This window comes from Gossypium hirsutum, chromosome D01 (genome assembly GCF_007990345.1).
Source record: "Gossypium hirsutum isolate 1008001.06 chromosome D01, Gossypium_hirsutum_v2.1, whole genome shotgun sequence".
NCBI lineage: Eukaryota > Viridiplantae > Streptophyta > Magnoliopsida > Malvales > Malvaceae > Gossypium > Gossypium hirsutum.
In genome coordinates this window covers 55,021,630-55,033,052 of record NC_053437.1, presented here as the reverse complement: position 1 = coordinate 55,033,052, position 11,423 = coordinate 55,021,630, and the positions used below count along the sequence as shown (strand labels likewise).

General features: G+C 32.2%; 1 protein-coding gene across 1 annotated transcript; it reads left to right on the top strand.

Moving 5' to 3' along the window:
- Positions 1-1,084: 1,084 nt before the first annotated feature.
- On the top strand, positions 1,085-2,661 carry LOC107922466 (myb-related protein 308). The gene is made up of 2 exons (XM_016852515.2): positions 1,085-1,837; positions 1,944-2,661. The coding sequence occupies exons 1-2, from the start codon at positions 1,575-1,577 to the stop codon at positions 2,473-2,475; spliced, it is 795 nt and encodes a 264-aa protein (XP_016708004.1). The 5' UTR covers positions 1,085-1,574; the 3' UTR covers positions 2,476-2,661.
- The last annotated feature ends 8,762 nt before the right edge of the window (positions 2,662-11,423 follow it).

The window sequence follows — 11,423 nt, the reverse complement described above, 5'->3', positions numbered from 1 at the left end:
CCCTCTCCCCCAGTCCGAAAACAACTTGTTCTCATCATCCTTAGCTCTTACCATCCACTTGAATTTCACGATGAGAGAGAGAGGGGGGGAGGGGAGTTTTGTTATGTGTGGTGGTGGGTGGCAAATATCATTATGCAAATTGGAGAGGGAAAGAAAACAACAAAAAGGGTGAAAAAAGAATCAACCTTTCCCATCCCTAACCTCACTGCTGCCCATTTGTTGCCTAAACTTAAACCACAAGGTTTGGGGGGGAAGAACCAAAAAGAAATAAAAAGGAAAGTGGAAGGTGGAAGGTGAACCAAAGCCCACAAACAAAGACAACCACAACCACACTCATATAATATTAGACTTATTTTAGAGTATTTATCTTTTCCCTATTCTCCCTTTTTCTTTCATCATCATCCTGCCCCTGAACCCCAACCTCCAAGTCTTCTAGAAACCCCCCCTTTCTCTCTCCTGCATGATGATGGTATACCAATAGAATAAAGATCCACAACTACCATCCCTATTTCATGATTTCTTCACTAATATATCCCATCCACCACTCCATTTCACTAATATAGCAACCTTTTATATATATATATATATGTTTTCCTACCAACATATAAAAAATATTTCCAGCTTCAAGATTTGATTTTTCTTGTAAACCAAAACTAGTCAACTGGACAACATTTAGTGTCATATATTTACACAAAAATAATTCTGTAATGGAGCTTATTATTATAGTTAAGGTTCCTTAATCTTATAGTATTCAGACTTTTGAGTCATAGTACTCTCTTTCTAATTCTTTTTCAATTATAAAAGAGATCACACCGGTTAATAAAGAAAAACAAGGGTGATAGATAGATAGATATATATTGAGATTTAAATCCGGAAAACCTTTTGGTAAGGATGGATGTTAGTTCCAACAACATGATAAAATATTTAAGTTGAACATGTACTCTGGTACATGTCTAATTTCAGTTGGGGGAAAGATTATGAAAGCTAACTAAATTATTAATCTAAAGTAGTACAGGTTTAGACAAAGAGCCAAAGGTAGGGAAAAAAAACTATTATAGAAAAAGAATGGGGTGGGAGAGAGCAGAGATCACACTTTGTCCTACCCATACTTTAATACCTTACTTTACACCTACCTAAAGGTTACCTACAGTTAATATATATCCCTTTTAACTTATTATATATGATTGATGCTAATATCATCAAGAGAGAGGCTACCAGCCACTCCCCTCAAACCTGTCTCACCAACTCACATCTAGAAGCTAAAATTAGGGTCACTGCGCTCTTTCTCTTTCTGGTTGTGTGTGTGCGTAATAGTCAAAAGGCTATATAAAAAAGCATCTAAAGTGCTCTCAAAGGGCCGGCCTCAATGTTCCTGCAACACAAAAAACAAGGCCTCCATTTCATTTTCCACCCTTACTGCTTCTCCTAGATTCTAATTATAATATACACACACATATATATCATATCATATTATATTTTATACTAGTGTGTATAGTATTGAAAAACTGCAAACGTAGGCTACTAGTGCTGCTATTTTCCACAAGTTGAAAAAGGTTTCTTTGTGTTACTGAATTATGGGAAGGTCTCCTTGTTGTGAGAAAGCTCATACGAACAAAGGTGCGTGGACTAAAGAAGAAGATGATCGCCTCATAGCTTACATCCGAGCCCATGGTGAAGGTTGCTGGCGTTCACTCCCTAAAGCTGCTGGCCTTCTCCGCTGTGGCAAAAGTTGTAGACTTCGTTGGATCAATTACTTAAGACCTGATCTTAAACGTGGCAATTTCACTGAAGAAGAAGATGAGCTCATTATCAAGCTGCACAGCCTTCTTGGTAACAAGTAAGTGTTGTATATAAATATAGATAGATTATATATTCAACTTTGTTAGTGTGTGGTGTTTGAAATTTTGATTGGTTTTTTATGGGGGATTCCTTGAATTTTATAGGTGGTCTCTTATAGCGGGGAGATTACCAGGAAGAACAGATAATGAGATAAAGAATTACTGGAACACGCATATAAGAAGGAAGCTATTGAGCAGAGGTATTGATCCAGCAACTCACAGGCCACTCAATGAGGCTTCTCAGGATGTAACAACAATATCTTTCAGTGGTGCCAAAGAAGAGAAAGAGAAGATTAATACTAACAGTAATAATAACCCTATTGGATTTATCACCAAAGATGAAAAGAAAATCCCAGTTCAAGAAAGGTGTCCAGACTTGAATTTGGACCTCAGAATTAGCCCTCCTTATTACCAGCAAACCCAACCAGAGTCATTCAAAACTGGAGGAAGAACTCTTTGTTTTATTTGCAGCTTGGGAGTTAAAAACAGCAAAGATTGCACTTGCAGCACCATCACTACTGCTGCAGGTAGCAGCAGCAGCAGCAGTAGCCACAGCAACAGCAACAACAGCAGTGGTTATGATTTCTTAGGCTTGAAATCTGGTATCTTGGAATATAGAAGTTTGGAAATGAAATAATAAAGAGTGAAAATTTGGATTTTTAACTATGTAGTTCAACTCCCCCCCCCCCCCGAAAAAAAATATTGGAGAGAAATGACAAGGAGATCATTGTTATTAGTTTTAAAATCTCTTTCATTTCTCTTTTTTTATTTCTAATTTGTATGATTATTATATCACATTATATATGCATATATTAGTAGAATAGATGATCATTGTTGTTGGTGAGTGTTTATGCATTTATTGAGTTATAAAACCTTCTTCTTCTTTCAATGCAAATCACTTCAACTTTGAAGAGAACATGGAAGGTGTCCCTTTACACATTTGTTTTTACCTCTCTTTTCCAATAAAAAGAATTGACCAAATCTTCAGAAGGGTGGCTTTATTTGCTGTTATGATCTAATGTTTATTAGCAGTGAGGGAAGGAGGGAGATTCTTCTCTTATATTTCTTTCATAATTAATATATATATGTATTTCTCATGGATATAGTGACACAATACTTAATCTCAAATTCAAATCCTAAATAAAAAAGAAGATATAGGTTTCTCATTTTATTTTTCAAACTATTGTGATGTATGTAGGTTGGTTCATGTGACAATAACAACTTTTTCTTTCTCAATGGAGTTAATAATAATTTTGGGTTTTGTCTTGTTAATAAGGGTAAGCAATGGATAAGCGATGAGAGGAGGAGAAACGAAGAAGGGAGTGGTGGGTACGTACGCCTATAATTTCTTCAGCCACTCTCATATTAATAATAATAAACCTCCATTCCCATTCCCATTCCCATTCCCTACAATAAAAATGCGTGAAGAAACTAACAAACTCTTCCATTCCCTGTACCTACCAACCCTAACATTAATCATTTAGGCCAACCCACCTAACTATTACAATATTCCACAATAAATATCAACAAAATTACTGATAAAAATAGAAGGATTCTTAATTAACAACGAAATGGGAGTGATGAGTGTCGCAAAACGGATTAAAAACGATTGGGACAGGCATGCATGCTCAACTGTTTCTTATTAATTTATATTACATTAAGGTTTGACAGATACTGTACTTTTAAAGGGGGAGCCAACTAAATGAAGGTCTGATCATGGCTTCAGTGATGCCCCTGCCAAGCCAGAAATAAATAATTAGACTCCATTTCAACAACTCGAAGAAGAAGAAGAAGAAGTGAAAATGAAGTTGAATTTGGTAGAGAGAAGATGGGGCATTGATGAAGGCAGGCAGACAGAGGTTGCAATCTTCACTTTAATAAAGGTAATCTCATAATATAAAATAATGTCAGTTAACTACCACTTCTTCTTTATGAGACTCTGTCATTGAATCTTAGACTATGGTCACGCTACTCTTTAGGTCTTTCTACACTACATTTTAGTTTTTATAGACTAAACAAAAATCTTTGAAAAATGAGTAAAATAATCATTTATTTAAAACATGACGTAGTATTTTTTTTTTTTGTAATTAAAATTTAACTCGAATTTATGTGTTTTGATTGTAAGTTGATCGTTTGAGTTATTCCAATAATAGATGCAGCACTCTATATTCAGTCATGTTTCAGACCGGGTGGAAGGTATCTCAACTCATCACCTTGATGATTTAGAGTTTATGGAAATGGGTTGGGTTTTTTTGGCAGTTTTGTTTAAGTACTAGGATGAACAACAATCACTCGGTTGTTTAATGTTTGGGTTTATGAAAACGGTTCAAGGTTTGTAGACGACAAGAACCATATTTACCATGGTTGGGTTTGTTGTAAGAATCAAGGAAAATGGTTTGGTTCGAGGTGAACTGATAACACTAGTTGCATGGATGATGTAGGTGCTTTGCCTGAACCAACAAAATCCACTTGGGGATTTGTCGTTACTTCGTGAGTCATGCATTTCACGAAGGCACACATATAACCAACATCAAGAATCTCAATTTGTTAATACATTTTTATTTGTTTATCCTTTTTTTCTCAATGTTTGATACAGCAATTGAAAGAATTAAATGATGTAAAAAGAAATATTTTGAAAAATATAATAAAATTCTAAAGCACGAGATTGGGGGGCTTGGGGCTTCCTCTTCTTCTTCCTCTCTATGGTCCCCGAACCAGGACCCCATTCTTGACCACCATCTTGACTTATGTTGACCACCATCCAAGCCCTATTAGGAATTAAACAAATTAGAGATTAAAATGAAGACTAATCAATGACCGTATCATCGATCATCAATAGGTGGCTATGATGATACCAATCAAACACCAAGTCAACAAACATCTAATTCATCTCCTTTCAATCATAATAAATGAGTAAGGGAAAGAAAACTAATATATTTAGTTTATTCAAGCCTAAAGTCCATAACTTATAAAAGTATGTGTTTGGGATGGCCCTTCACTTTTCCACAATTCAATTTTTATTTACAATAAATTTGCTTGCTTTTTCAAAGGTGTTAGGTAGAGACATTAGAAGCTTCCATGAGATATTTCCCCTCAAATAAATTCACCCTTTTATTTTCTTAAAAGAAAATAACATAACATAATATAGCTATTGCTACCCTCTTTAGTCTCTATCAATAGCCTAATAATTGTTCCATCTTAATTTTTATTACTTCAACTCCCACCAACATCACATGCACCACTCTTGAGGTGGGACCTTTTTATTTTTTCACCCTTTCATTTTTTATACACATTAAAATGTGTAAATCAATTTAAATACTATCTTCAATTCGAATAACATTAGATTAATTAGACCGTAAAATAAGGATGATTTAGTATTTAAACTCCAAATTAGGTGTCAACAATTTACTTCGTACTTCACTTTTGCACCAATAACTTCACCAATATCTTAAACTTATATTTTAATTATTGGTAATCAATATTTATTAATAACCCTTCTACTTCTATCATGGGTTTTTATTACATTTTACCTACCTAAAAGTGTGTAAATATACATATACTTATATAGGTGAAATTTTTAGTATATTGTCAGTGAAATTTTTAAATTCTACAAGCAGGTTAGATTAGATCTGTTCATGGGCCAGGTTACCAGTCTAAGCCCAAGGCCCCCGTCTGAATGTTGAGAGGGTTTGGGTAAAAAATTAAGCCTAGAAAATGGGGGCTTGGGCAAAAGAATTAGGCCCATTTAAAATATAGTCCGGGCTCGAGCTTGAACATTCAAGGCTCGAGCCTGGCCCACCCATTTAAAGTTTTTAATACTTTATATTATGTTATATTTATATATTATGTAATTTAGAATACATTAAAAAATAAATATATAGTAAATATATAATACTATTCTAATGTAAATATTAAAATAATGTTAAGATGACTATATAAAAATTTTCGATAAATAAAAAATGTATAAACATATTAAATATTAAAATAAAATTATATAAATAATTTTTAAAAAAATTTAAAAAAAAATAATATGGGCGAGCCTAAAATGGGCTTGAGTTAGTCTTTTGCAAATATGAGCGAGTTTGGACAAAATTTAGGTTCAAATTTTGGGTCGGGCCGGACTTGGACAAACATAAAGTATGTTAGTATCATGTTTAAACACCCGATCCCGACCCACAAACACCTCTAGGTTGTATGATGACATATATATCTTTTTCATCCAAATAAGATATACCTATCTAATTTTATCATCATTCAACATATATATCTTTTTCATCCAAATAATATATACCTATCTAATTTAATTATGGAACTTGTAATTTAATAAATTGAGAATTTAGGTTAAGCAAGGTAATTATGCGTAATGGTGAAATGGCAGTGTTTGTAAATAAGAGGAAAAGGAAGGGGGAATGCTGAGGGGCTGGGAAACGTCTCTATCCCAAATGGTACCAACCGGGGTGGTAGTTGGAGTTGGGAAGCCGCCGGACGTAGGCTCATAGGACTGTGAGCCGTTCCCACTTGCGGCGTTAGGGGATGGGACCCACTCGCACACCACTTGTGGGCCCAAACCTAAAACCCTCCTTCACTTTCTTATCCCCAACGGCTCAACCCCGACCCCAGCCCCGCCTGCCCACTACACCTATCTATCGGTTGGAAGGTCGGATCATCTCCTTAGTTAAGATTTAATAACCAAAATTTAAGATTTGAAATATTTAAATCAATTTGTTATTATCTTTATCATTATTTTGAATTATTATTTTATTTATTTTACTTTTTATAAATAGATGTTTCTATTAATAAATCAAATTGAGCTATTTATGAGTCCCTTTTTTATTTCAATAAAATTAAAAACATGTTTGATAAAATGTTGAAAAAATTCAATCAATTGCTTACAAGGAAAACTGCTAGATAAATTATTTTTCTAAAAAAAAAACTTGACAAATGATAAGTTAATAGAGAATAAATTGAATTATTATTTTTATTTTATAATATTTCATTTAAGATTATATTATTTTTTATTAAATAATTTAATTTTAAGTAATATACTAAACAAGGTTTCTTAAAATTTCAATTTATCCCAAAATTGGATTCAATCCTAAATTTAAATAATAAAAGATATTTTTAATTATAAAGTAAATTGGATGTGGTTTTGCTTTCTTTCTTTTATTTGAATTTGAATTACAAAAATATTTTAAGGTCTAACAAATCTAAAATTATTTCTAAATAATTTATTACTCATTTTACATATTTCTGAAATCAAAATATTAATTCCCAAACACTACTTCCATTGTCGAAATGTCTAGTTAGAAACGAAAAGATGGTTATCGCAAGGATCATATTATGGCTTTATGATGTGATTTTGTACGAAAATTTTTAGTCATTTTTTTAAAATTTAAATTTGTATTAATTATTTTTTTATTTTTTCTCTAACTATTATTATCTAAATAAACTTTTACCTAATATTATTATCCGAGTAATCATACACTTGCAAATTTCAATGGACTACGGTAGGAACCCACTTTACTCAACCCTAGAAGAAGCATGTCAAAAACTAAAGAGTAACAATTTATTAAATTCTAAAATCCTTCAATTATTTGAGGTTTTTTACGTGGAATCCATCATTATAAATTTAATTTAGTAAATAACTTTAAGTTTTGAATTCTTAATTATAATACAATTATTATCGAAAAATGGTTGGAAAAGGTTCTTAATATTTTTATTAAGTTTGAATATTGAAGTCGACATTATTAGGAGAATTTTACTTGAATACACCCAAATAAAAGTTAAAACTCTAACTGTAAAATAAATAAAAACACAAATAATTATATAAAAATTATAATACCACTATTGCCACAAGAATGCTATTATATATATATATATATATATATATATATATTATGATAAAGAAAAAATTACAAGAAGCAAACTACATCAACTAGCCTAACTCTCCAAACGGGGATATTTCAAACATTCGCAATCCTTGGCTTCCCAAGTGAGCCAACTTGGCAAGACTATCAGTTTCTTGATTCTCTTCTTTAGCTATGTAACAAATATTCCAATGAGGAATCTGAGACAATAACTGAAGAATCCTCCTAATCAGAGCCGAATTGGACCCTCTTATGAGACTCTCCTAGATGGTCATAACCACTTCAAGACTATTAGTCTAGATCAACATATTGTCAAAACCTCAAACAATTAAGATGTCTAACCCATCCAATATGTCCCACAGTTCAGCCTTGAACACTAAACAACTCCCCAATAACCTATTAAAATCAATTATCCACTCCCCATTTTAGTTTCTCACAACTCCTTTTGCTGCCGCAGAACCATTCTCAAGCCTAACGGAACCATATGTATTCAAATATACCCAACTCCCAGGCAAGTTAGAGCACAAACTAATAACCCTACCCGTACTCAAAGGACTCTTACCTGTCTCCAAAAAATGTTTGGCCCAACTATACAAGACTCTAATAGTATCGTTACTACTCCAGGTTGCACCCTGAAAGATAAATAGGATGCAGTTCTTCTAGATACGTCAGATGATAATCCCAAAAAGACATTCCTAATCGACCTCCCCAAAGCAAATGTCATAACGATTATGTAAATTTGAGACAAGCCATTCTTGTATCAGTGGGAATCAAAAGATTCCAAATATCTCTAGATGTAGGACAATCCCTTAATACATGTAACACATCTTTAGAGATATGATCACAAACTCCACATGCCGGACTATGCCCCAAGCCCCGACAAACTCTTTTTACATTAGTGAGTAACCTCTACTTGAGCACCAGCCAAACAAAAAACCTTACCCTTTGGGGGACTTTGAACTTCCAAGGGATCTTTTAGGCATCTTCCTTCAGTTTCCATGAACTTTCCCAAATTTTCCCATAAGCACTTTTAACAGAAAAAGAACCTGTCATTGTCTCCCCCAGATTATCCTGTCAACACCTGTTGCTGAATGTGGTGGGGGTATTCCAATAATCTTTTAGATGATTATCTCAGGCAACCAGATCCAAAATATCTCAAGGTTCCAAGTACCATCCGCTGCAACCATGTCACTAAGCAAATAGCCTAAATTTAGACTAGAATGTCCGGGAATCAGATTAACGAGAGACCCTACATTTGGAATCCAAGGATCATGCCAACACTTGATATTTCTCCCCTCCCCCACTGACCAAAGCAGATTCTCCCGAATATGTGGCCAAACCTTAGTAAGGGATTTCCACAAGAAAGAGCTTCTACTACGGGATAAATTTTCTAGTATTCCATTAGCCACCCCATATTTTGCTCGAAGAACCTGTACCTAGAGAGCTATAGAATCGACCACAAGTTTAAAACCCAACTTCATCATGAAGGAAGTGTTATGATCTTGCAGCTTTAAAAAATTGAGACCGCCATGCTCTTGAGGCTAACAGACATCCTCCCAACCAACCAAAGCCACTTTCCTACCACTACTTGAGGATCCCCAAACAAACTGACGCACCATACATTCGATTTCCTCACAAAGTCCTTTAGGAGTTAGCATTGTCTGCATGAAATAACTTGGAATCACAAGTAAAACGGATTGTGCCATGGTGGCCCTACAATAAGAGACAACGACCTTGCATCCCAACCCTGCAATTTACTTTGAACCTTGTCCACCATAAAATGCAAAGAGCTATTGGTTACTCTATCATAAAACAGGGATACTCGCAGATAATTAAATTGATAATTTATAATAACATGCAAGCAGTGAAATAATTAATTAAGACAACTCTTTTTATTAGACTATGCATATAGAATTATTTAAATATAATTCATTAATCTTTGATAATTTCAAACTCATAATACAATCTGAATGTGAGAAATAATGAAAATATAAAACAACACAAAGTCAAAATTTTCTATAAAAATAGAATATATATTATTCATAAAGAGTTAGATAGAATTAGTGTTATTTTTCAATCGGGTCTAAACTCAATTGTTACAAAGTAATAAATAATATTTTAAGGATATTTTTAGTATCTTTCTTTCATATAAAATCTAAAAGAACATATGTATATGAAAAGATTTGAACATTCAATCAAATTCATATTTGGTTTTCATGCCAATTTATATTAAAATTATTACTCACTTATGTTCTAAACCCTATGCCACGATCTAGTATATTTACAATGTCGGTTTTGTCACATTTATGCATTCATCTTATTTTTCATATCATGTTAATATTGGTGGGTTCAGAATATGATAAACATATTTTTAATTATTAATAATTTGTATGTGTTTTTAATGCATATTGTGCTTTTGTATTACGTGATCTCATATTTTGCATATATTTAAGAAATTATATATTCCTATTGCATGTACTTAAAATGATATGATTTTGTATTTGTTATAATCATTTAATTTAACTCTATATTCATATTTTTATGAGACCAAATTCATTTGAAATAATTGTACTTGTATCTCTCTTCTCCTTTAGTTGTTTTACCTTAGTAAAAACAAAGACTCTCTTATGGATATGCTCCCATTTTACAACTAACAACCATGTAATTGAAAATAGATCAATTTCAGTCCTAATAAAAAGTTGAATCAATTGACTTTTATTCTGAAAAACTGTTCTTTATTTTTAAAAAAAAAATGTTAAAGCCCGTGATGAATGTTTAAGTTTGTGTTTTGTATAAAAAATTCTATAATATTCTAAAGAAAAAGTTCAAAAGAATATAAAAAATTTAAATGTTTGGAAATTAAAATCTTAATTTTCATGTATGAAATGATTAACATGTTATGAGGGTATTTTAAATTAATTATTTTCTTTTTGCCATAAAATCTTGACATAATCATAAATTTAGTCCTTATTTGGGTCATTATTCTTTGGGGGGTCATTTTGACTAACAATATTTAAATTTTAGTTAAATTGCTTGTTTTTGAATTGAAAATTGACACAAGTGTTAAAATTTTAATAGCCTAAATACAATTATTAGAGAAGTGTAGCTTAGTTAACTGCATTTCAGTTTCATTAGTTTTATTCTATTAGTGAAGTGCAGAGAAAATTATTTGAGGTTGTTGCAACTAGTATAAATACCTAGCTTCAGATATTAGAGCTAAATCAATAAAATAAGAAGACTCTTTTCTGTTTTTTTGCTTTCAATCCTCTCTTTTCTATCCTTGTTTGGTAGATTGTCTGATAATAATACATAAAATTTTGTAGGAAATTTATCCATAAAATAGCATGTCAATGCCATTAAAATTTTAACAATTAAATCATTTCTTTTTTAACTAATTAAAAGATGGAGGGCTAAAATGAAGTAAATAAAAACTAAAATGCCAAAATGAATAACAGTTATTTTAGGCTTTTTTTTAGCACTACAACTACAACTCAAACCAATTACAGATTTTAATTCCCCTTTCACTTTCCTTTCAAGCCAAAGTTGTTCAAAATTTTGAAAATATAATTTATATATTCAACAACTAATTAAATTAGATGCGCTCTAATTAGCTTTGGGTTAATTAGTACATGATTTAAATATTATTATTTTACTTTGTTGTATGTTTTTATGGGATATGGTTATTCATCATTTTGTAATAATTTGCTTCTAACAGCAT